The following is a 27,206-nucleotide window of genomic DNA, read 5'->3' on the forward strand; positions in this document are numbered from 1 at the left end:
TTTTCAGTTCAAAGAGCAAAATAACCTTTATTTGTTGCAGTGCTATTAATACATTTCATTCATATAATCACTGTTAATGACCTTATAAATACTACTTAACAATTACATACTGCAGTACATAGGTTAGTCCTACAGCACGTATAGCACAAATTTACCATGTATAATTAACCGTCTTTGATTGTTCTTTTACATAACACTCCATTATTGGTCTGCATGTGACAAATTCATTTGATAATCTTCATAAACAAACATACGATTAAATTAACGTTCAGCAAGTAATTTTAGTGTTTACAATTTGAAATAACAGTGACAATGTAAAACCTTTCAGGCTGGCGTCCACCAGTGGCAGTTTTGTGTGAAGCCACATCACACATGAGATCAGATAGATGAGGTCAGATTACAAAGGCTATCTGAATCACATTTAAGAAACAATGCATGTGACTAAATTTTGTGCCATGCAATTACATGTGAAATAATTAATTCCTAATGGCAGTTGTGTGGCTAGAAAGTAATCATCCTAAAAATGTGTTCGCTGGAGGTTCTGAGGGCTGCCTGACTGGAATAGCTGCTGAACTGAAAGAGGATAAGTGGCGGCGTGGCCTTTTCCCTTTGAATACTTATTCACTTAACTCATCACTAATGGGCTCACGGAGCTGGGACGCACAGCTGAGCCACTGGCGGTATAAATAGGCTTCCACCATTGAGCTAAACACAAATAAATACAGTACACATGCACTCAGACATACACAATATGCCCACACAAATGCTCAGTCACCCTCACATCCATTTCTGTGCAAATGTAATAGTTGTTGTGCAAATTCAAGAATATAATACACACACTAAGGACATTCCCTTACACCCATTTATTTATTTATTTATTCATGTGTGAAACTGCTTTGAACATGAAGCTGGATTATTTAATGTTATCCCTGAAAAGAAAGTTTGTCTTAGTGTAGGTTGTTGCCGCAGAAAAAGGTGAAGGGAAGCAAATAGCTGCCCTGTAGAATCAGTAAGTATATTAAAAGCAGCCGTACTCTCTTCCTGACTGGACCATTTCATATATGATCACACCAGGAGAGGAGAAAGAAATGCACCATCCTCCTTATATCCCACACTCTATATCTTCCCCACCCCCTCCTGTGGACATCTTCCTCCTCTGAAGAAAAAGCAATCAGGCTGTGAACAGTTCTCCTGCAAGTCAGCCAGCAGGGGTCAAGCAAGTCCTTCTCTCAGCTCCCATCACCCCCCTCCCCTGTGCAGGAGCTTCAGATGAGAGAGGGACACCTAATTTCCCTGCTCCTGTGGAGAAGGCTAAAGGCAGTGTTTGGGAGTTGGATGTCTAGTTGGAGCCCCCCCGCCCTCCCCTCCTTCGTCAGTTCTCCACGTTTGCCCTGAGTGTGCGAGGCTTGAGTCTTTGATGCAGCCGGTAGTCCTGGCTGGATGCCCGTCGCAGGGGAGCGGGGGAGTTGAGCTGCGGGTTGGCGAGGCCCAGCGTCTGAGTCTTGATGGCTCGTGGCATCGCCCTGCTGCAGCTCACGGAGCGCCTCTCCTCGACGCACGACTGGGTCTCCAGCTGAGCCTCGCACAGCTCCAGCAGCGACACGACCTGCTCCCTCAGCGCCAGGGATTTGAACCTGCGACCTGCCAAGTTGAAAAAGGCTTCCACAAATGCTTGTAGTCCCATACCTGCAACAAAACAACGTGTGGTTTAGGTGATGCCAAAGAAAATACACAGGAAGGAATGTGAAGATGAAATAAATGCCAATAGTCTGTATTTGATAGGGAATAAACAAACATATGAAGTTTAATTGTGAGATTAGGTGAGGTGGTTGGATTGTGCATTGTTTTCCCTGTTTTTTGTATTTGCCCTAAACTAAGCTGGTTGTCAACTTATACTTTAAGTGTTATTAGATGCTTTTTTTTATTTAACTCATCATTAAAAGTAAATGTTGATTGCACAATGTAATGGCTGTACTATAGCGATGGGAAGATATATACGATTTTTTTGCTAATTAAAATAAATAAAAAAACACCCACAATGAGTCGTTTGTGGTGAATTTCCATTTGAGGATAATAGTGAATATCCTCACGAGTTGACCTGAAATATTTTTAATTTCCACAAATGTCCTATCCTCTGCTTACCTGTTCAAAAAATGTTTCCAAATTTTTGAGACAGTTCTGAATTAATTTTATCCAAAATCAAAAAGAACTCCAAGGCACTCTCTTCTAATCAATCCAAATGCCTTTATTGTTATCGCAATTATCTAAATACACTGGAAAAATACTGCTCTATATGATCATTGGTATGTTTTGCAACCAAGAGGAGAGCAGTATACAGTAGTGTTCAAAATAATAGCAGTCCAATGTGACTAACCAGATTAATCCAGGTTTTTAGTAGATTTTTTATTGCTACATGGCAAACAAGGTACCAGTAGGTGCAGTAGATTCTCAGAAAACCAACAAGACTCAGCATTCGTGATATGCAGCTCTTAAGGCTGTGTAGTTGGGCAATTAGTTGAAAGGGGTGTGTTTAAAAAAAATAGCCGTGTCTGCCGTTGACTTTACAAACTCAAAACTATTTTGTACAAACTTTTTTGTTTCTAGGATTTAGCAATCATGTGAATCACTAAACTAATATTTAGTTGTATGACCAGTTTTTTATAACTGCTTCACATCTGTGTGGCATGGAGTCAACCAATTTGTGGCACCTTTCAGCTGTTATTCCACTCCAAGATTATTTAACAACATTCCACAATTCATTTACATTTATTGGGTTTGCTTCAGAAACAGCATTTTTGATGTCATTCCACAAGTTCTCAATTGGATGAAGGTCCACTCCATAACATCAATGTTGTTGGTTTGGAACCAAGATTTTGCTGGTTAACTAGTGTGTTTGGGGTCATTGTCTTGTTGAAACACCCATTTCAAGGGCATGTCCTCTTCACCATAAGGCAACATGACTTCTTCAAGTATTTTGACATATGCAAACTGATCCATGATCCATGATCCCTGGTATGCGTTAAATAGGCCCAACACCATAGTAGGAGAAACATGCCCATATCATGATGCTTCACTGTCTTCACTGTGTACTGTGGCTTGAATTCAGAGTTTGGGGCTCGTCTCACAAACTGTCTGCGGCCCTTGGACCCAAAAAGAACAATTTTACTCTCATCAGTCCACAAAATGTTCCTCCGTTTCTCTTTAGGCCAGTTGATGTGTTCTTTGGCAAATTGTAACCTCTTCTGCACATGCCTTTTTTTTTTTTTAAAGGACTTTGCGGGGGATTCTTGTTAATAGATTAGCTTCACACAGACGTCTTCTAACTGTCACAGCACTTCCAGGTAACTCCAGACTGTCTTTGATCATCCTGGAGCTGATCATTGGCTGAGCCTTTGCCATTCTGGTTATTCTTCCATCCATTTTGATGGTTGTCTTCCGTTTTCTGCCACGTGTCTCTGGTTTTTGCTCTCCATTTTAAAGCATTGGAGATCATTTTACAGCCTATAATTGTTTGCACTTCTTTATAAGTTTTCCCCTCTCCAATCAACTTTCAAAGAGAAATGCATGTTCAACAAGTGCTGGCTTCATCCTTAAATAGAGGCCACCTGATTCACACCTGTTTTTTCACAAAATTGATGACCTCACTGATTGAATGCCACACTGCTATATTTTTCAACACACCCCTTTCAACTAATTGCCCAACTACACAGCCTTAAGAGCTGCATATCACAAATGCTGGGTCTTGCTGGTTTTCTGAGAATCTACTGCACCTACTGGTACCTTGTTTGCCATTTAGCAATAACAAATCTACTAAAAACCTGGATTAATCTGGTTAGTCACATTGGACTGCTATTATTTTGAACACTACTGTACATCCAGAAAATAATCACCTCATTAAACTATTGAGCCACTGCTGCTTTAGAAGGGTGAAAACAATGAGAAAGGACAATTTGATCAGTCAATCATGTTCATTTTTTAATTTTCAGAGCTCGTCTAGTGGGCCCAGGACAAGGCGACTGAAGGCTAGTGAATGAATAAGAAAAAAATGAACTGTCCTTCATATTTGCTCCTGCAGTTACTGTTATTCACAAACTAGAAGAGACAGACAAATGTGCAGAAAACAAAACAAAACAAAAACATGGTGAGAGATGGTAGGTCATTGGCTGTGGAATTATCTGAATTGTTACAGATCACAAGATGAGAGAACTTTCAAGAATTCCTTCATGTGTCCTTTTAAAACTTTGTTTCCTTCAGCCAAAAAACATCATCATTTGTAAATATGAGTTTTATGCCTCTTCTTGGCCCTCCACAAATCCTCCAATGCACATACACAGAAATAACAGACCCTGACACTTCAGTCTCCCTGAATACGTATGAGCTCATTCTAAATTCAGCCCACAATCTCCTCTGTACAGACCCTTCCATCCCGGTCCATGTGATCTCCATCCATCCGCTTCGCCTCGCAAACATTCCTCGCAAGGTGCAACGTCTGAATAATTCATGTCGGATAGTCTCTTCACTGTCACATTGTGATCTCAGCTCATTTCAATTACGGTATGCAGTGTCAGAGGGAATCTGACAAAGAATGACAAGCAATTATCTCCAAGCACATTATTTGCTCCAAGTCTCAAGGATACCCAGCTCTCTGTCCTCTACATGTTGTTTCTATGTGGGGGGGTGTTGTTTTTGCATGCACATGTGTGTGTATTTGTGTGTGTGTCTGTTACCTGCTTCTCTAGAGTCAGGCATTGTTCCTGACCAACGACGTGTGATGTCTATGTAGAGGATGTCCACTGAAGCCATGGAGAAGTTACTGTTGCTCAGCCTACAGGTCCTACAAGCAATCAGGAAATATAACGTCAGTCCACATGAATAAAAGGAGTAGTATACAGGATTTAGTGACCTCTAGTGCTGAGGTTGCAGATCACAACCAACTGAATACCAGTCAATCCCTTTCCAAACATGTAGAGAACCTATGGTGGCCTTTAGGTAAAAGTTAAAAAGAATGAAAGGCCTAGCCTGTCGCCTCCAGACAAATTCACAAATCCATTTTAGTCTGCAAGTTCATAGTTCATTTTCGATGTCCAAGGAGCGTAATCAAGGAGCATGGACCAAATTGCCCCTGAATAGACCTAAAACCATCAGAGCAATGAAACACATGATGTATCGCTGAGCAGCACATGCAAGTTGAGGCGATGCTTCGTCCATTTTTAAGCAGGAAAATGGCGGCAAAACATTCTCAAACTGTAGGATAGGCAAAAATAAACTGTGTGCTTTAGCCTATTCCTGTTGTTTGGTTATTGGTTGTTAAAAAAAAAAGTGAAATTAGATTTTTAAGATGTTAAGTATGTAGCCAAAAAAAAAAGATCATTAATTTGTTCATATATTCATTCATTCAAATTTCAGCTAAACAACACACTAAAATGTGTTTCTGAAACATCTGAAGTGAAAAAAAAAACTCGCCAGCTCTAGCTTTCTACACAGTTCAAGGAGTAAGACTTGATCAACATATTTCCTGGTTACTGCATATTGACATGTAGTGTGCTGTGAATAAAAATGATCTTGATAAACTTCTATTAGCCCAAAATAAGGCTGCTGGACTGCTAATTCTCCATGAAAAACATTGCACTAGATTACAGAAATCCTGTATTTTTTCAGCTCTATTAGAGTACTGGTCCAAGTGAAACACATACATCTCCCATTCAGTGTGTACATACAGGACAACAGCTTATACCTAGATTAAAGAATAACCTTTTAACACAGTTAGTATACTGGGCATCTCAAGCAATAGAACCTAATATTAGTAGTGAATCAAAAAGTGCTTGTTTTCTATGAATTTGTTTTATTTGGACATTTTGTGAATATTCTGCAGACCCTAGGAGGTAGGGGTGTGCTATATCGTATCGTTCACAATAATATCGGTATATTTTTTTTATGGTTAAAAAAATGCATATCATGATATTGGCAAAGTATCTGTATCAGTCCCGCACCCACATCATCTCTCCATGTGCGTCTGTGTGTGCACGCGAGCCGAATTAAATACTTTGGACTATTACAGGCATTATGCCGTTCGTTAGCCGCGAGCTAACATTAGCTAACAATTAAAGTTGTTTTAATCACAAAAAGCTAATTACTCCCTGTCGCTAAACACATGCAGCTTTCAAAATAAGAGCACAGTGTTAAGAGAATCCACCACAGGACTTACAAGAAGACTGTCAAAATAAGATGCCTTAAATAAAACATACAATAACCTTTATTCTCCTTTACAAAATGTTATTAAAATATGCCCCCGGAACCCCTAAATGGTTATTTTTTTTATTTGTTTATTTGCTCATACTCAAAAGTCAAGAGTACATTTTTTGTATTTGGCAACTGTTGAGATTTGCACTTCAAACTACATTTTAGATTTTTATTTATTCATACAGACTGAAAAAAAATCATATTTTCTATATCTTTTTAAGTATTTCCTAATATCGTCAAGAATATTGTTAAAGCAAAAATAGCCTGCAATATCGTGATATTCTTTTGGGGCCATATCGCCCACTCCTACCAGGAGGATCAGCAAATGCTATGCAAGAAGCTCATTTAGATCCCATAAAATAACTGTACCTGATGAAGGTTCGGAAGGCAGTGGGGCCCAGACGCATGTTACCCTTGACCCCCAGGAAGCGTATGAAGAGAGATGCTATTCGCTCCACCAGCCGCAGGTAGTTGAACTGTTTGGTATATTTGGGGTAGACCTGCTTCAGACACAGCGAGGGCAGAGCTCCTTCATCCTCTTGAGTCTCCGCCTCCATGGGAATCTCCTCCCCCTGCTCCAGCCCAGCAGCCCTCAGTTGGGAACTATAACCATGAAATCATAGGGCAGAAAAAAACAATATTTTAAATTTTACTGCATTGTATTTCAGTGACAGATATTTTTAAAAATCTATTAGCAAGTTGGCCAAGCACAGAGAGCTAGAAACTACAGACGTCTCTACATTTACTGCTTTTGTGCTGTCCAGCAGCAGGTCTGAGTAATGGCCTTCAAGCCCTGCAGGACTGAAGCACGAGGACAGAAGGCTAACCCAGAGAGCTTTTTTCAGCCGTGTTACAGATCAGAAAAATGCACCAAGTTTTTCATTTGAGTCTGCACTTACAGCCTTGCTTGGCAGGGGAAACGGGAAGAATAATGTTGTATGGAGGATAAATAACTCTCTTTCACTCCCTCATCTCACAGCCTTTTTACTGTCTGATGGGAGCTCCGTGCAAATAAGAAAGAACAACCTTGTTTTAAAATATTAAAAGAACAGCTTTGAGCATTTTTTATAGCGGTATGAAATGGCTCACAATCATAATAAAATAAAAATTAAAAAGGTACTCTGAGGAGTTTCCCACTGAGCAGAATCCTGCTTAGATTCAATGTTTCTCTCCAACATACAACTTGATATTCTCATTGCTCACATCTGTGTTTCCATTAAAATCGAAAATTGAAAATGCGAATGGCTTTCATCAACTGGTTTAGAGCGAATAAACAAAGCTGGATAAATGTACTTTGGTCAGAAGATGGCAGTGTAATGTAGAGCTGTAGGCTAATCTGCCAGTAAACAGTAGAAGAAGAAGTAGAGATTGGAGAAGAGACAAAAAATAACAACAAAGAGAGGTTGCTAATCGGACAACTTTGGTCACCCACAAGAGAAAATGAAGAGAAGTCTTCAGAAATTGGTTTCAATTGTTCTTTCATGTCAGCTTGGAAACAGTTGATCAGTCATCCAAGTAAAATGTTCGTTATGTAAGAAATTATTCAGAAAAAGTGTTTCCATCTCCCATTTAGCACATTTTTCAAACCCCTTAAGTGAGCGTAAAAACTTGTATGTGCGTTTTCCAAAGTTTTGTCAAATTGTGGTGTTTCAATTAAGCTTTTCTCATGTGAATCTTCAAAATGCACATATAAATTAGTAGATGGAAACATGGCTCATGTTAGTTAGCTTGCCATCTTTTGTTTCCATGCATATTGTTACTATAGATTGTATAAAATATGGATGTAATCTCCGTGACGTCACCCAAAGAGCCATTGTGAAGCTGAATGGACTCCTCCGAACTCCCAGCTACCCAAAAATGAGCAAAGAGGTGGAGCTAGATGAGTTAAGGTGGGCTCGATGAAGCCTGGTTGGTGATGGCACCCACCAAAGCAGTCACTCAAAGCAGCCACACCCTTAATTATGCATAACTTTAAGCCTCAATAAGATTTAAAGAGATTAGTTATTTAGGATGTCACTTCACTTCAGCCTCAGAGGAAAATCTAGAAAATTAACAGCCGATGCAGTTTACTGCCGTTTTCGCTGCTGTAGTGATCTTGGCTCAAAATGAAATCTTATTACATTTGTTTACATTAAATATGATGAGTGTCAGGTGTTATTGGCTACCGTCCCACTATTTTCCACCTCTTTTATGTCACAATTTATGTAATTTTTTAATATTGCCCTCCTTACTACCTGTCTCTCTCTTGCTGCCAGCTATCCCATTGAGCTTCTCCCAAAGGAATTTGCATCCTTCACATAGAAATTGAACTGCGCTCTGTGCGTTTTCACCCTCAGGAGTGTGCGGGCGTGTACACACTCTGCTTGACTGACATCTTCCTCCCTCTCCTGTAGCTTTGCTGCACCGGCTTCTGCTGGGCAGTACCAATTCCATTTTCATCATTCTTAGTTAGTTCATAGAGTGCAGTTGACTCCAATAATTTAAATCATAGCAACCTGAGCACAGGTCTCATCAATGAGAATAAGTGAAAGCCTCTGTGTTGGTGTGCAGCGTCTGTAAAGACGACTCCCTTGGTCAACAAATAACACACAGGCAAAAAAAACACAAAGGTACATCCACGTCAAGGGGATTCAGTACTGCAGAGTTTTATGAGGCAGTTTCTTTCTCCATGAATTAGTAAGCAGTGTGAATGGCAGTGAGAGAGCCCTGCTGAATGTTTAATAGAATCAATCATCCCTCAGTAGTCAGAAGGACACCACCCACATGTATTTAGACAGGACAGGCTCGGCTAAAACGGACACATCTTCAACAGAAGCCGACAGCCAGACAGACAGTGAGGGGAATGTCGACAAACATTCCCAGCAGACGGAGAGGAGGAAATGATGGAGGAGAAGCGCGAGGGTAAAAGGTGAAGGATGGCAGGTTATTAAAAAGACATACAGACGCCTGGTGCCAAATGTTAGTTGAGTGTGTGTGAGAAGCGCTAGGCCTAATTTAGCTGTCATTACCGGGGTAAATGCTATTCCTGGCCTCCCGATGAATACATCTTCAAAGTCTTTTACACAGTATCAAAAGTCTTGGAAGGTGCCAGATGTGTTTTATCTTCGCACTAATCTCTGTTTTAGAAATCTGAATTTATTGCCCGGGTCATACCAAAACACACATAGAACAAATTGGTCTCCCATAGGTTACAATAAATATGTGTGTGCATGATTTAAATTGTCCCTTTTCTCACTTGTTTCTATCCAAGCAACGACACAAATCACAAAACTTAAAGCAGCTGTAAACAATATAACAGCAACAATGTATCAATGTATTAAATGACAATGTGACAAGAGAGCAAGTTTCAGCTCATTGGAGCATCCTAATTCTTTTGGTTTACTCTCACTGCTCCCATAATGCTTTTTTTCAGAAGTAGCAGGCAGCAGTTTACTACCTCCTCAGCACCAACCGGCAGACAGACACAATAAGTGACTAACTGGTGAACATAATGGAGCATTCAGTAAATAAAGAGACAAATATTTCCCTCAGGAGCTGGTAGGGACCCAAAACAGAGCTAAAACACATAAGTCATGTGACCATGGTTTAGCTTGTTTATAGCCTCAAATTAGCTTTTTTACTTCTGGCAATTGCATTTACACTTAAAAAATTAGAGTTTATTTGTGAAGACTACCTTACTCGCTATCTAACTATGCCATTTTTCTACAGTAGCCAAGAATGGACAAACCAAACTCTGGCTGTTTTGCATTTTTAAGTTACCCGAAGGCTGCCAAGAGACAGATGAGGGAAGAGGTATTCCTTTTGTTGCAATCTTCAACCTCACTGCTAGATGCCACTGAATTATACATATTGGTAATTTAAAAAGGTGTTGATATTTCAAGGGTGGTAACTTGTTTTTGCTGTCTGCATGAGGACAAAAAAAAATCTGTTACTACAGGTGTAAAATGAAGGTTATGGGCATTTAAGTCAAAGCTTTCACAATCACACAATGACAAAACAAATTAAAAAGACACTGCATTTTAGACACAGAGTTCCTGAGTTGCCCTGGACTCAATCCAACTCAGCATGTATCATTTCTGCTTATGCAGATGATGCTTTTGTAATCGTGTCCCTTGAACACTATTTTAAGAAATGTGTGCCTACTAATAGCAGCTTTTTGTTCTCACCCACACTCACACGTACCTCACATAATGGCTCATAAATCATCCTCAGAGACATCATGCACAGGATTAATGAGACGGGTGCGAGAAGTACATGTCTGAGAGTCACTGATACCATCACACCATCCTCCTCATAATTCACCATTTACCTGTACCCCCTTTTCTCTAAAATGCCACTTTTTCCATCTTTGTTCTGCCATTTTATATTTACTTATCTCTCTTATATAAGCTCTCACTCAGTCTTCTTTAAATAGCAACACCTTTTTTTCCTTGCACCTTTGTATTGTGTGCCTGGTCAGTTCTCACCTCTCCTGCACTTCATCTTGACAAGTCAAATTCATGCGGGGGTGTCTTCAGTCTAAACTCTGCGTTCAGAATGACTGAATCCCATCCATCCCACTGCAGAACAGCTGTCAGAGACCACGCCACTAGTATATTTACTTACGGGTGCACCATCTGTGCAGCGAATGCATTACTTAACCTCCCGTAACGATGTCGGGAACATTTTGTTTGTGCTCCAAAAGACTGCTTGTTAATGATTCTGAAAGTTTGCAGAAGAAAGGAAATCAAATCAGTCCCCATTGAAACACAACTGAACTAATTTTAACTACATGCATATGAAAGACAGCTTAAATCATCTCTTCTTAGTCTACTGGCGTCCTGGAGATTTATTTGATCTTGTGATAGTGTAGCATCAAAATGGTTAAAATGCCAATCAAAGGACTGTCTGGTTCTAATGCAAACTGCTTACCCAATTTTCCATCCCTTCTGCTTATTTCTCTTAATCAGCCGGTGGAGTTTGTTTTTCATCAGCAATCACATTTTCAAAGAAGCTTGCATTAATCGTGTTAGTTATGTTTACTTTTAATAATCTTAGTGGCTTTGGGATGTTGGGATTTTTAGCTACAGTTAGCTGGGGTGCGTGTTGGAAAGAATGTGAGTGCATTAAGTCAAGTACAATACTTAAGTACAGTTTTTTTTTCTTCTTGTACTTAAGTATTACAATTTAACTACCTCATGCTTCTACTTCGAAGGAAAACATTGTACTTTTTACTCCACTTGGTTGCACATTGAGACTTATAAAATAAGTATTGCTCAGTGGTTTCAAACTTTTTAGCTCGTCACCCCTTCTCTTAACCAATATCTTGTCTATTTTACAAAAAATAAAGATTAGAGAAAACTCAGACTTGTAGCTTAACTTTGTTTTCCTACCCCCTTAATCATCTCCTGCACCTTCAGATTTATCTTACTGTACTTAAAACTGGATGAAAAAAAGTCAGTTTATAACAGATTCTGTCAGACAACCATATGGGATATGCCATTGTCAGGCAATCAAATTAATGGTAACTGACCATTGCCTTAATTACCATGTGGATAATCTAGGTTTAAAAATGGGGTAGTGCAAGTACACGAATCAAGAAAATATAACCTAGATTTAGTAATTTTTAGACATTTTAATGTGGAAAAGTTACATATTATACCTTTAAGTAAAGGATCTGAGTACTTCCACCACTTCTCACACACAAATGGCTCGATTTAAAATGGATCAAATTTAACGTGGGATACAATGAGGAAAAAACAATGTGTGTTTATCACCAGACAAACATGTATGTACAATGCATTTGCTTTTGTGCCAGTGTAAACACACAATGAACACAGTGTGGAACTGAATGATTAATGAGATCCTATTTTGCATCCGTGTCGTTGGCTGCAGTGATGATTACATTTTTCGGAGCATATCCAATCTAATGGCTAATTTAATAAACATTAGCACTTGCTAGTTGGGACATAATTTGCATATCCACCCCCCCTAAACCACAAAACTCAGTCACCATCTGCAAAGCTGACAGCACACTTCCCTGCAATCACAACCTGACAGGAATACTAACACATTTTGAAATTGCAATAAATCACACATGAATCATTGCTGCAGTTCCTGTTTATTGTGTTTACAAATAACATTCTATGTTTTTTAGCATAACACTTCTGATTTGTGATGTGTAGACTTATCAGGTTCAGCAAGCAGATAGGAGTGGACTAAGCTTTACTCTTGGTCCACTTCTTGGTACTGATAATCAATAGATTTTTTTAAATATAATAGCCGAGTACTGACTGTCTTATTGTCAACATCACAAATGCCACATGACCTGTACACCTGCACCCTATAGTTTCTTTCTATTTTATGTCATTATTGCCATTTAGCACTTTAATGTTTTTGTTGCTGTCTAAAGATACAATGTCCAGATAATATGTTGTATCATGGTATATTCCATCCCAATATTCATGCTAGCCACATCATAAACCCTGCCCTTGTCTGCATCACCATTTCTTCCACAGCTCACAATAAGCAGTGCTTCACTTTTAAAGACACACTGAACTATATTACATTAAAGATCACTAAACTTTTTCCTCCCTGATGCCCCTTACTCCAGTCTGGACTTAAGCCTCTTCTCACCACATGAGTGCAGGTTGTAAATATTCTCTCTTAGATATTTTATATAGATTCTTTGACAACTTAATTTGCTTTAGGGGGCTTCAAATTGGTAGATAAAGTGTCTGTGTGCTTCTAGAACAACAGGGAAATAAACAGAGGTATGCTTTAGAATACAATCTGTTGTCATGTTCAATATTAAGATCATTGCTAATAACAAATTACGTCTAAATAACTTAAAGCTACTTTTTACGATCAAGTGAACATTGATTCCTTTAATTAATAACACTTAAAAGCCACATGAAAATATTATTTTACTTCATTATAACTTAATAGTGGATTTTTTTTAGCTGATCCCAATGTAAATATTAAGAAAAAATCTGATATTGAAATATCAGCCAATTCAATAACAAAATGAATACTTTGATTTTTGTTTTATTAATATCCAATTCATTTGTATTTATAAGCTAGTACATCATTGATATTGATATATCTGCAGCAGACTTATACTGGCACTGCTTATTTATTGATGAAGCTATAATTTTCATTTCGGAATTTCAGAAAACACTGAAAAAAAGCCCATAGCAATTTTCCTAACGGTCAGGGTGACATCTTCGAAATTGCTTATCTTGTCTGAGCAACAGTCCAAAACCCAAAGATAATACATTTTCTGTCACAAATTTGGTAAATTATCTCAACTGAGAAGGTGGAACCAGATGTTTAAATTTTTGCATGAAAAAATGACTTAAATGCTTAATCCATTAACTTTTTAAGTTAAAAAAAAAAGTGTCATGTAAGAGCTTTAGATATAAAGGTTTTGAGTAACCCAACAAACTCAGGGCCTGAGTCAACATTAAAAGTATGAGGGACATTAGATTAAAGGATTAGGGGTCTCTAAGAGTACAAAGATAGGAATTATCTGAAAAGGAACAGAATTCTAAATATGTATACGACATTATACTGTGGTGTAATTCATCCCTGGACAAGTGCAAGATGTGGTTCTGCTGATTCTAGCTGGATGAAAATACAGCAACGCGGAAGGGACGAGGATTAAACACATTATGGGCGCATTATACAGTCATGAATGTAACTGTTAAGTGGGTATTATCCCTGAGAAGATATCCCTGTCACTTGCAGAACAAAGCAGATCAAATATCTGATAGAGAAGATAATCTGAAGAGGAGGGAAGAAAGAAATGAGCGAAGGAGGGAGAAGGTAGAGGGAGGCGAGAAATGGAGATGGTGGAATAGAAACAGTAAATCCTCTTGTCATAAAAGAAAAACAGATTAAGAGGGAAAAAAACCCACAAACTCTAATGGTAGAGAAGATTTATTGCCAGGCACCACACAGGGCCGGTCAGTCAGAAAGATTGAGCCAGCACACTTACAGTAATGTGTGAATTTCCACCTCGGCTCAGCTGAATTTAATTTTTCCATTTAACAGGCTTATGGAGAGCTGTTGAGTGGTGCAGAGCTGGGCTCTGAAGAGGGACGGGCAGAGTAAGGTATCATGTCCTTAAAAGTGGACTCTTTAAGAGCAGCAGACAAAGCAGAGGACGAAGTAAGAACTTTGAAACTGTGTGTCTAATGTATTTGTGTGTGTGTTTGTTTGTGCGAGTGTGAGCATTTACATTGAGGGTTTCCTGTGGCCGGGGTCCATAAGGCGCAGAGTGTCCCGGATCACACTCACTTTAACCTCTTCGTCGACCGGACTGGGAACATATTCAAAAACTCCTGGAGCCACCTGAGAGAAAACAAAAATATGTATTACAGCAAAGTGAATATTAATGATACTAATACAATGATTATTCCAATGTTTTTATTCACTCTTACCTCCTGTTCATGTTCTATTCTCATACTGGGGTTGGAGTTGACCTCTAGTAATACTGGCTTCAGGTTCTTCATCAGGAGGATGTCAAAACCTAATATCTGAGACACAAACACACCCTTAATTACATGTTTTGTACCTTTTATTTCTCTTTCTATCAATTTTAGAATAATATAGACTGTTTAGATTTATGCAGAAAGCAGTCATGGTTTACACCAGAAGTTGTAAAAAATTGTCTGGTCTGCTTTATTTTATGCATTTAATTGCTTTTTCTTTTTCATTTAAACATACAGTATGTTTGTATATATAGCTGTGCACCTGTTAATGATGTGGGTGGAAATCAGTAGGGAAAATAGAACTAGAGGTTAGTGGAAAATACAAGTCAAACTTTTTTTTAAACTGGAGTTTGTGTATATATTGTGATGAAAATACATTTCGTTCTAGACGTCTATGTTGAGAAATTACGAAGTTATTGACAAAAAAAGATAAAAACATTTTTTTTAAAAGGAGGAGGCTGTGCATGCAGTAAGTTTATGGCAAAAAAGAGAAAGTTATGAACAAAATTATATAAAAAGGCTCCTTTGCCAAATTGCATGCACAACTTCAGCTCATCAGATTCCAGTCTACTGTCAAGTTCTGCTCAGTGCCAGGAAGATGAGTCAAGCTTGATCCGTGCACTGAACAAGAAATAGTGAAAACCAATGAAAAGTTATTTAGGATGGACTTCGCCAAATATCTGAATATTGATCTTAAACCTCCGCACAAATCAGTGTTTTAGTTTGTAGTCTTTTTTTTCTATTTTGGCACATCTGCTTCATGAAAAAAATGTTTTTTGAGACTTGCAGTTCCTGTTTGCACTGTGCAGATCACCTAGAAAATGTCTGAATTTGATGATTATGAGAGAAGATCTCACTTCATATGCTTTGTAAACATACTTGTTTATTTTAAATGGACTTTGGGGATCCTGGCAGTCTTTAAGGAGGGAATTCAAATGATTGTAGAAGAGCATGATGTGTTTGTGTTTGGTACATGTTCAAGAGCATTATGTGTGAATAATGGAACAATGTATTCTTATAAACATTGTTTTCCTAAGAGACGCTACCCACCTGGAAGCAAGTGGGTCCCGGTTTACCAGGCGGTATATCAGCCTGATAGTAGACTCTAAGTTCAGGCACCACGGCGATGGAAGTCTTGATGACAAGGGCGATGATGTCCGACCACACCTTCTTGATGTCTACGCCTTTAGCTGCCAGCCTGTACAGCACGCTGGACAGAGTGCGCTTGCTGCCTGTGCTCTGGCTGTCTGAGTGGACAAAGTTGCCGCTGTGGACGTTGAGGGAGTAGTTTGTCAGGTGCATGAAGACATGGCTCAGGTTCTTCTGGCTTGGTTCCTACATGATCGGGATAAGAGTGACCTTACTTATCTGTATGTTTCATGGTAGCAAAAGCAAATGAACAGCTTCAAAGTATGCATCAATAGCACTGACGTGGCTACCTGGTAGGGCTCGGTGCAAAAACGTGTCAGACCTTCCTTGGCAATGTAGATCTCCAGTGGCTGCAGGGACTTTAACAGCACATAGAGGCGGATATCAAACTTGAGCTTGTCAATGAGTAGCGGCCTCTGGATGTACTCCTGGACCACAGACTGTTTGGCCTGTGATCCCACCATGATCTTTAGGTCACTAGGGTCACGAATGAGGTAGATGCCGTCCCCCTGAGAGCCTCCGTCTGGCTTGACAATGAAGGTGGGATTTACTGTGGCATCGTTCTCCTTCACCATGCGAATCTACAGCAGAGGTGAATCAAGAAATACAAGACTGTTATTGGTAACACTTGAATCACACAGGTTTCAAAAACTGTGGCAAACTTTAAAACAAAGATCACAGAGTTGGAGGGATCAAAGTTTTATGGTGCTTTGAAAGATGTTAACAATTTGTCATAAAACTCAACCGAACATTGTTTTATCTTGTAATGCAGTAAATGGTTGTGTTCTAGGATATGTGCAATTAAACATTCAAAAAAATCAGAGGGAGCGGAGAACAACATGACAGCATTCTGATGCCAAAATTAAACCCAAAAATCAAGGGCATTAAAATATTGTGCATAAATGTTCTTATTTAACTTAATTTATCTAGTACCCATATAAACCAGCTACAAGCTTAAAAACATCCATCATCTAATTGAGTCACGTGTTTTCTTTTTTCTTCCCAAATTATAGAAAATCAACAATACAGAACATTTTGTCTCTCCAATGGGAAGCAGCGTTGTCTGCTGTAAACTGGACTGGAATAAAACAGTGATATTATGGTGCCCTCTGCTGGATATATGTTGCCATTACTTGTATATTTGTTTTCCTTAATTCAGAATTATCGCCCCTCTGTGTGCACAATTGCATAACAAATTAACTGGCACCTGCTGAAATCAGTTACACAATGGGTACTTATCAGATAAATGCAATTTTAATGAGAAATATAATTTCAATTTTGTAAATAAATGCACTGAATTTATGAAAGGATCTGACTCAAATCTGAATGATGCACAATATCCAATCAAACTTCTTTATTTTTAACTCTTCTCCTAAATTATACACTCACTTCACACGCTTTCAGTTTATTTAACACGAGAACAACCAGGGCATAATTTGGCAGTTTTTGAAATAAAACTTATGTAACCATAGAACCCCAAGCTTTCCGAAATGTGTGAATATTTTATTCTAACATTTGATTAAAATAACAAAGCATAACAGAGTTCTGAGTACTTCTATCCTGATTTTTTTCCCCCACATAAACTGGAAGGGAGAGAGGGACTGTGTGGGAATGTGTGAGAATGGTCAGAAGAGTAGACGTGATCCAAAAACTTTCTTTGATCATGAAGCCTGGTACATTACACTTTTCTGGTTTATCAGTGAAGTATATGAACTACACTTCAGACTGGAGCCTCTAAACGGGTCCAACATGGGTTGAATGCACATCAGCTGGTCTGGTGTATGAAATGTCTAATCTATGATATTATGGTCATTGTTGTAGTCACACCACTAAAATTACATCCAGAAAGTACTACAACTCCAATGCCACTCACACTGAAAAACTATTGCAATGTGCAATACTTTGCGACCTACATTCAATTTAATACAGTACAAAGAGAAAATATGTAATGCTCGAACTGGGAAACTTTTGTTCTTTTTGTAAATACTTACTCTACGAATTTGATGCACTCAATTTTTTATGTTTTTACACAGCGTTCCCAACTGGAGTCACAGTCATATTTTTGTATTTTTATGATTTTTCCTCTGTGGCAACAATTGGAATGTACTCGACTAAACACTCGTGACTCATTAGTCCACCAGCACTCATGATAATGTGGTCATGGCTCAGCTTTGACAACCAGAGGCACAGCAGCCTTCACTTGTTGCCTTTCCTAACAATATACATCCATTTATTCTTAGATTTCATTGACTGATGAAATGCAAATAATGTGTGAACGGCCAGAATGGCTGTCATGGCCATTCTAGTAGTTAGGGTTAGGGTGACTTGGTAACTGGTTGTGACACGCTTTTGCACTGTAGTCAACCAGGGAAATGCAGCTCATTCTTTCCCTATTCTCCTCGCGGCTCTCCCTCCTTGTCACATGTGCCTCCACTCTCTCACTACTGTGTTTCCTTTGCAAGAGAGTCTTACTGGATTTAACCATGTGTTAAAGAGTGCCAGATGACCATAAATGGTAAAATGCATAACTGAGTTACAGTCTGTCTTTCCCCTCGAGCAGATTGAGCAATGAAGCGAGCAAGGCTTACAAGTTATACCATTAAGAACACTACTGTTGCAGCGTAGCATGGCAAACAGAGGACAGAGATAAAAGCTCAAGAAGTGTCACAGTAGACTCTGCGACTTCAGCATCTGTGTTGTATTTGCTAAAGTGACAATTGAGAGGAAGCAGGATGGAAAAACGAAACACAGACTTTCTTTTTCATTCTTGAAGCTACTCTAGGAATCAATTGTGGAATCTGTATCTATAGTAGAAATAATCCAGATAATATTCTGTCTGTCCAAAACATGTGTGGATGTAGGGAAGAAGGTCTTTACGTTCAGCTCAAGCCACTCAAAATGGTCTGCAAAATGAAAAGACATGGGCAAATAGTCAAGGAGCGAAATGAATGAGAATTCTTTAGGACTTAAGGAAAAAAATCAACTGTGACACTAAGACAATCTGGCTGCTCTTACACTAGGCTACAAAATGACACCAATAAAACTAAAACGTTCCGAGGATGGACCTGGACTACTATAAGAGCATTCCTGTGTGTTCTTACCGTGTTGTTTCATCCAGAGTACATGAACATGGACAACCCAGTTTAAAGGTTCGTATTGAATATTAAAGGAATATAGGCTTCTAGTCACCTGTCCTCTCATACTTATCGAAATAAATACCAACTAGTATGATTGTATGACAATAATTGTTACATTTCTGCAATATAGGTATAACATGTTATTCTACAGATGTACAGGTGCTTCATTTGGCTCGCCTTAGGTGACGTACGCTCCACCTCTTTGCCCATTTTTGGATTAGCCAGGAGTTAGGTGGAGTCAGGCACTGTCAGGATGGCAGCAGTCAGAGCCACCACACTGAGCTTCAAAATCATAATTCACAAACGTATGAGTGATGAACTGGTAATGAACTGGGGATAAACTGGGATTGAACTGGGATTATGTCCATGGATTATACAGTCTATGACCCTATGCTGCAGGAGATAAGGAAAACCTGTCCTTAGCATTAGGGAATTCAACCAGCTCTAGTCATGGCTGCTGCTTAGATACTTTATGGTTATTTCATTCAGTTATCAAACCTTCATAAGCAAAAAAAAATTCCATTCAACCGCAGTCCCATTTTGACTTGATAGCAGGAAAAGCACAGGTGTAATGAATGACACGGATGCATATCCCAGATCCAGGGTGCTACAGCGTACTGACCTACCAGCGGTTGGGTTAGATTTTGGCACGAGGCGTGAGATTGGGTAAGGTTAGGTTAAGAATATCAGGGTAAGCCAATCAGAGGCAGAGTAAGCCAATCAAAAGGCAGAATAGGGCGGGTTATGCCTTGCGGTAACTACTTTCGGTGGGCATGATGGAGCATCTACCCAGGTCCAGGATCAGGCTGTTTAGCACGTTGACTTCTTGGCATTGCATTGTGTACACTGAATGCAGCCATTAACTGCACTGACGCTGCTGTGTCAAGTCAGAAGGCCTGCTGTCAGAAAGCTGTATTTAATTCAATTCAATTTCTCTGGCTGAATTTAGCCCATTTTGTAAATCCTATGTTGAATCATTCCTTTGCTATTTGTGTCTGTTTCAGCTAATTTCACCCTTAGTAGTATTTCTTTTTTATTATTGGTTTATCCATTTCATCCATTCTTGTATTGTTGTCTGCAACCTCTTATGCTGCTGTCTTGGCCAAGTGTCCTTTGCAAAGTCCTTGAGTTTTATCCTCACAGCTTACATGAAGGTTTAACTAAAAAATAAAACCACTTTTTATATATTGTGTCCATTTTTACTAATGCAATCAGCTCTAATATTGTTCTTGTGAACTACAGCCAACACAAACTTGTCTGAAAGTTCTATATCTGCTTAATTTCTACTCGGACAACATATAGGATCCCATCTACACCCAGCACAAAGCAGCACAAATATCACTGTTCAGACTGACACATTGGTCATTTTCATGCCCAGTGCAAATATACTTGTGGCAGTGGGCTTGTTGGTCTTAAAATGTAGGAAGGTTAGGTGCATTGTTATCTATCTTGAGGCAGCAGAAAGGGACTGCATCATTAACCAACAAAAACACCAAAAACCCCCAAACCTATATAAGCTAAAAAGCTATTAAAAGGCCGTTTAGGGTTCACAACGTGCGTACTGTCTGCTTGTTTCAAATACAGGAACAAGCAGCAGTGCTCTGCCTCCTCAGTTAAATAGGTTATCGGTGCTTTTACTCATATGCAGTCAAATTGAGTCATTGATGGACAGAGGAGGCAGAGCATCCACCAGCCAGATCCATTTCCTTAGCAGAAAACTGATCTATTTTCCAGTTTTCCAAATCCACCATTTCAGGAGAAATGTTTAATTTAAGTTAAACACCCCTGTAATTGCATAATAGACAAAATACAATCCCTTGCGGCCCAGATTTTGCATCATTTAACTGGCAAAAGTGGAGCTGGACACACCCTAAATGCACGTCCAGAATCACAATGCTTCTGTTATGAAGTTATGCAACTGTACCTGGGTGGAAAACTGCTGGCACTCCTCAGGCAGGATCCAGGAACGGGGATAGAAGTCGTACTCTTCGGGGAATAACTCCTGCATAGTCCGCATTGCCCGACTCAGGTTGATCTTCCTCAGCATTTCAATCATCCCTGCAATGCACAGAAAACCGTTTCAACGGTGCAATAAATACAAGAGAAGGACATGAATAAAAAGGCACTGGGGAGGCAGTCTTCAAAGGAAATTTTACTGCAAATACAATATATAGAAGGACTAAAAGGCAAACAAAAATGACCTTGTAGGAAGATATAACTTGATATGACACATACATAAATATAAGATAAATGCAAGCCAGGAGACTCTGATGATGTCAATCTCTTACTACTAATAATAATAATCTCTAGAGTCTCTAAGGTCATGATTACTGCCATGGCATGAAAAGGTTAGTACTGAAGCAATGAGGATCAGTAAGGGTTTATCTCAATCCCTGCTGTTATGATTACAGAATACTGAGTACACATGAAGGACCGCAAGCTGAACTGAAGCCATCTCTGCACTGACAGCATTTGTGTGGGGTGCTTCACCACAACAGGAGGTTATAGAAAAGGCGAAGAAGCAGTGAAATACCTGGGAACTTGTTCACCTGCCCTGAGACGATATTTTCATTGTCATGGAAGGAAACGCCATGCCAGTAGATATCACAGGCTGCTCGTCTTCCCAGAGGAAACTGAAGAAAGAGAGAACAGTCACAGAGGGGTATAAAAGATGATTAAAGCAAACAAATAATCAAAGGATGATTATTATTTAAATCATGCATTTCTGCAACTGTAAATGAGGCTTAATCTGTTAATATGACTCAGGGCACTGGCAGGGTGTTTGTCCTTCTGGTGATCCTGGAGCGCAGGGATAATCTTGCCTAAAGATGGTAGGTAGTGCGTGAGTCTGTGGTTAGGAGCTGGGAAAAAGGAAACAAAGTGATACTATAAAAGGATTTAGAAAGCTAGGAAATCCTTCTGGCACAAGGCACAGCTTTTGTCCTCTACTCATCTATTCATGCCCACAATACAAACAGACATATTAAACACCAAATGTGTTGCTACAACATAGTCAAAAGGAAAGGATATATTATCATTATAGTGTCATTTACAGCTATATCCAAATTACATGTCTGCACTTCCAATTTAATTTTCCATCTCATATCAAAGCAGAGATAGAGTTCAAGAAGTGTTTGGACCCCTGACAAGTGCATGAACACCTATCAAACACCTACATTTCTCCCACATGCTTTCTCACTTCTCAGCATTAACACATAATCTGTTTTTTTTATTAATTAAAACATTTTTAAAGAAAATGTAATCAGCCATTGATGTCTGTTGTTGGATGTTTCCTCACTGTGCTTTATTAAAAATCCACTCAAATGATCTAGGGTGATACTGTGTTTACACACATTGCAATAAATCCACGTTCAATATTTGGATTTCATTTAAATATAAAAATATAGAAATACAGTTCAGTTTGTTGATGCATCACAAATGCTTGTGTGAAGATTGTCGAACTTCTGTGTCAGTGATACACAGCTACTAATGGGAAGATCAACCTTGTTTCAGTAGGGAAGCTTTCTCTCCTCTTATAATATGTGAATAATACATTTCATGACAAAATATCCAGATTGTGTTTTCTCCTGAAGTTATCTAGTTGCACTGGCAGGACAGTAAACTGGCGTATCTGCTCAGTAAAGGCTTATCACTGTCTTTCTGTTGTTTTTATAGTGTGTCTTCATCCTTATAACCTGCTGAAACTGCTCTGAATAATTTATTTTAAAGATGCACTCCCTGATTTCCATTAATATATTAAAACTTGACACAGCTCACATATGTATGAGTTTCAAAATTGAGCTGGAAATCTATTTTTAACTTTATTATATCAGGATCTGATGTCAACTTGTATTGGAAGGGCAGCAGTATATCGTCACCGCTATTAAAATTCTGCTCTCAAATGACCCACCCCTGTGCCCAGCTGTAAGATAGATCTCTGACAGAGCTGAATCTCATTAATGAGTTAGCATGAGAGCGTGAGAAATAGGGAAACCCTGCTCGACAGCCAGGACCTGCTATAAATACTGCCACACAGATGCCAGCGTATAACTGTCTAATCGTATCAGGGAAGGAGGTCGAAGTAATTTGAGTAGTTTCTAAAGATCAGCGCCCAAAATAGGCATCTTGTTTATGTATGGAGAGAAAAACACAGGAACACTTTTAACCCATTGTTGTGGACTCAATCATGTGTTCATTTCTCGAGACACTAATTCATTTTCTCTCCAAAGCACTTTTTAGGTACTGTAACAAAAATGCAGCCATATATATGTACATGTCATTTCAAGTTGCAGCACATCTGTCATGCCTCCAGTATAACTTCTGTTATACAGGTTACTTTTTTCTAGAGTTGCTCCAAGGTAGCCTCCAGGTGGTAGGCTTTTTAAAATGTCAGCTTAGCCTGTAGAATCCTAATAATAATAAGCCTGTGATTAAATATATACAATTATTTGTCTTATTTTCTAAAGTTCTCATTCAGACCCTCAGGCCTGCCATTCTCTCTCCGCCTCAAAGAGGACTAAGTCTATTGGATTAGAAGCGCTTAAGGCTAATCATTTCCTACTGTTTAAGAGAATGCCATATGCTGTAAGTCAGTTGACAGCTGTCTCTAAAGCCAGAAAGTACTGCAGATGTAGAGGCGTAGTAATTTGGAAGTAAATAGCCAAATGTACAACTGATCAGTCACTAAAATGTCTTTATATGTTTTTTGTAAACGTGCTTCATTTCACAGCTCCATTAGGGATTTTCACCAATGAATGTTCATCTCATAATTGATAAACAACGCTACTGCAGTTTCAACCCCTTGAAAGATTGACAGGTACTTTCAAAATAGCACAGGATCTATAGCGCCTTTGTTGGGGGTACACGGTGAGGACAAAGCGTTGTAATGTATAGGCCTTCTGTCTGCCGTTTCCAATAGCAGACCTGGAAGGGTTTGAGTGTCACTGCGTGGTCACCGGTGATAAGTAGAGTCTTTACTCCGCCCGTCTCATCGTATTGCCCTTCTTTACTTCTCATGCATAATGGAGACCATGTTAGTAATGGCTGATAGCAGGTATTATTTGCATCACATTCAAATTGACCAGATGGTGTTAGTGGCCTGGAGAAAGAAGAACGAGATCAATTAGCCCTCTCATAAGTTGTTGCTTTTCTTCTAGAACAACTTTCATCAACATCCATCATCTGTAATTTTATATCCACACTGGCATTATCAGGTTGTGGTTGGGTTAAAGGGGATCGTGTCATCTAATTAATAATGTGCCAAGTTTTCAATCAATGACTTCTTCAAACTTTGATAGGGACACTGGAAATAAATAATCAAATTATGCTTGAAATAAGACCTGCGACTAACAATATTTTCATTAACAATTAACCTCCAGATTATTTTCTTGAATGATGACTCCACTTACAATTTACTACATATATATATAATTCAGAAAGTTCTTAATAACTGATACATATATGCAAGTTTTGCATATATTATACAAGTTAAGTTGATATTAATATTGCCTCAAAAGCCCCAGTGTGCTGATGATTAGCCTGACTACAAGCCTGCCACATGATCAGCAAAAACAAACTTGCCTAGTCACAGGGCCCTCTCGATAATTCAAAAGCAATATCAAGTTATTGAAGATAGAAATGACAAGACACAGCTTTGTAAAAAATAAAGTACCATTTGGTTACTTTAAATCTACCTTAGAACTAACAAGAAAGTGACCACACTGATCCATTTTTACTATGTCATCACTTACTTACCGAAGGTATAGACAAAAAAACCGATTAGATTTTCCACCCAAGGCTGCAAAGATAAAACAGCTGGGAAGAGAATAAACTGTGTGCTGGTATGTTTATAGTGATTTTTTTCTATACCAGCACAGGTTATTAATAAAAACGGGAAAAAAAATCTGTCTATCTAGGAACTTTCTTTTTACTTGTGTAACCAAAAAGGGATTGAGTTTCATCATTTATTTTAGCATTATAGTGGACATAAACATACAGTTAAATGGTCGTCTAACTACTGGAAAGCTGTGCATAAGGTGCTACAGCTTTAAATATAAATAGCTGTGTTAAGACACGTGTTAAGACACGGTCTTCGAAGTGCAAATTTTGCATAAAATGTATAAATATTTGAAATTCAAGTCAACAATGTGTAGAAATATTTGTAAAACACACTTGATATATATATATAATATAATATATATATAATATATATATATATATATATATATTATATAATTTCAGATTTGAGTTAATAAGGGAACGAAACACACAGGTAAACTATTACCGAGTGTAATGTAAAGCACTGTTCAGACAGAATAGCTTTTCCAGGGGGATGCTGGCTAATGTAATTACTAGATTGATTTTAATGCTGTCTTAATTGTCCATTACAGTAACATTTATGGGCTGCAGCTGTTAGGATTGTCTTTTACCAACTGTTAAATGCCCACTAAAAGTTATCTCAGGTTATAGTAGTGCTGTGCAGACTGATATCCTTGAGAGCTATAAGAAATGTGCATCGTCTGCCTTTTCTTTAAGCTCTTCCTACACAAAGACACACTACAGGCAGCCTGTGCTTGTGTGGGACTTCTACAACCAAAATCCAGCTCATCTCACACACATCCTGACCTGTTTCTGCAAACATAATATGGTAAGACAGAGGTTTTCACCCATGCACATTCGTGACCATCACTTAAGTCAGTTGTCATCCGAAAGCTGGTGTCAGGGAGGTCAGCCTTGCACTGCTTTGTTAAACCAGCACACTGGTGTTTCATAAGAATAAAACCTGCACAGCACATGCATAAAAAAACATTAATCGAAGACAAACAGTAAAAAGAACAAGAAAAAAACTCATGCAGCACACCTCTTTCCACTTAAGTTGCTTGATGCTTATCTTCAGTGCCTCCAATGAGGTTTTGGCTTTCGCAGTATCCACTGTCACTGGTCTTCTCTTCCTTGCAAGTTTGAGTCCGTCCTCACGGTGTTTCTCTTGAATGTTTTTGGATGGATGGATGGTAACATAGTTCCCATTAGTCTCCGACTTGCCCTGCAGTATCTTCCCAGTTCCTTTAATGTGAAGTGTCCGCTCATGCCCTAGTCTATTCAGATTCCTCCCAATATGACCAGAAACTACAGACCCATGCAATGGAACATTTGAGATGTGTTTGCCATAAGAGTTCTTGTCATCTTTCCCCAGCTTACTTCGACTTTTACTACTCTGTTTACAAGTGATGGAGGTGTTGGCTGTATCTCTTCCTGCTATGGTGATGGTGCTGGGAGGGTCTGGTGAGACAGAAGCAGGGGGGGAACACACTGGCACCTGCTCCTCACTGTCCACACCCTGCTCCTTCTCTGCGTCCTCGCCCAGTGATTTCATTTGCTCCACTTGAATCTTGACTTTTACATAATGGTCAGTCATTATGCGAAATGCTATGAGTGGCGCTGCTGGGCAGGGCACAGTTGTACCATAGGGTGAAATTATCCGGCAAGCTAACGGTATTCTGAAATAATGTAGTACGCATTGCTAGCTCAAATGGCTAATTAAATTGTAAAAGACATTTGGTCGTTTCTTTTTTTTTTTTAAAGAGTGAGTGAGCTGATATGTGCTCACACCCTTTAACGTTTTCTAGCTAGTCACCGGCTCAGGCTAAAGAAGTAACAGTAGCTAACGCCTTTTTCCCAGATGGCCACAATAAGTCAACTAGCAACTTCAAAAGGCTAGCGGCTCTCACAAGCTGGCGTTGACATAACCTGACGTTAGCACCGGGGCTAGCTACTTGAGGATAGCTAAACCTGACGTTAGCCTGTCAAACTTCATTTAGCTGACTGACTACCCTTTAACTCATGACAGACTTTAACTTACGAGTGTCGTTATCTACTTTTCTAGCGGCGACCACCGTTGTAACGATGCCCCACAGCCCCCCTCTTCTCCGCTCTTCTCGGTGTTATCGTCCCTGTGTTGCTAAGCAGCAGTAGCTCGGCAGCGGCAGCAGAAGGCAGACCGTAGACTGATATGAGGCAGAGCAGCCCGTTGCCCAGCCTCCATCTGGTTTGAACCCAGCTGATGCTGCCTTTAGAGCTCCTCGTAATCTCCGGCTTTCAGGAGGCGTTGTGGTTTTATGACTTACCGCACATTAACTCTAGTTCTTCGGCTATTTTGTCCATTTTTGAATCCTTTTGTCTTTTGTCTTTTCGTGTCTTTGTAAGTCAT

The 27,206-nt window shown here is 39.1% G+C and overlaps 1 protein-coding gene across 4 annotated transcripts; it reads right to left on the bottom strand.

Moving 5' to 3' along the window:
* On the bottom strand, positions 1-26,928 carry ttll11 (tubulin tyrosine ligase-like family, member 11). 4 transcript variants are annotated; one of them, XM_059358352.1, is made up of 11 exons: positions 25,860-25,986; positions 21,772-21,861; positions 21,534-21,633; positions 20,925-21,058; positions 16,154-16,444; positions 15,765-16,049; positions 14,664-14,759; positions 14,462-14,574; positions 6,610-6,843; positions 4,728-4,834; positions 1-1,686 (listed from the first exon to the last, which is right to left on the bottom strand). In XM_059358352.1, exons 4-11 carry the CDS (start codon positions 21,054-21,056, stop codon positions 1,373-1,375), a joined length of 1,572 nt encoding a protein of 523 aa, XP_059214335.1. In that variant the 5' UTR covers positions 21,057-21,058; positions 21,534-21,633; positions 21,772-21,861; positions 25,860-25,986; the 3' UTR covers positions 1-1,372. The 4 variants fall into 4 exon arrangements, with proteins under 4 accessions (XP_059214335.1, XP_059214333.1, XP_059214336.1 ...); XM_059358350.1 differs by lacking the exon at positions 21,772-21,861 and having other exon boundaries at positions 25,860-26,928; XM_059358353.1 differs by lacking the exons at positions 21,772-21,861; positions 25,860-25,986 and adding an exon at positions 26,859-26,867.
* Positions 26,929-27,206: the final 278 nt, after the last annotated feature.

Source organism: Centropristis striata, chromosome 19, assembly GCF_030273125.1.
Source record: "Centropristis striata isolate RG_2023a ecotype Rhode Island chromosome 19, C.striata_1.0, whole genome shotgun sequence".
Taxonomy (NCBI): Eukaryota; Metazoa; Chordata; class Actinopteri; order Perciformes; family Serranidae; genus Centropristis; species Centropristis striata.

Coding starts and splice junctions, on each gene's coding strand:
- ttll11 (XM_059358350.1), bottom strand. CDS start 26,414: ATGACTGACCATTATGTAAAAGTCAAGATTCAAGTGGAGCAAATGAAA. Junction 16,050..16,153: donor TTTGCACCGAGCCCTACCAG/GTAGCCACGTCA, acceptor CCGATCATGTAG/GAACCAAGCCAGAAGAACCT. Junction 4,835..6,609: donor GCCTTCCGAACCTTCATCAG/GTACAGTTATTT, acceptor GATTGCTTGTAG/GACCTGTAGGCTGAGCAACA.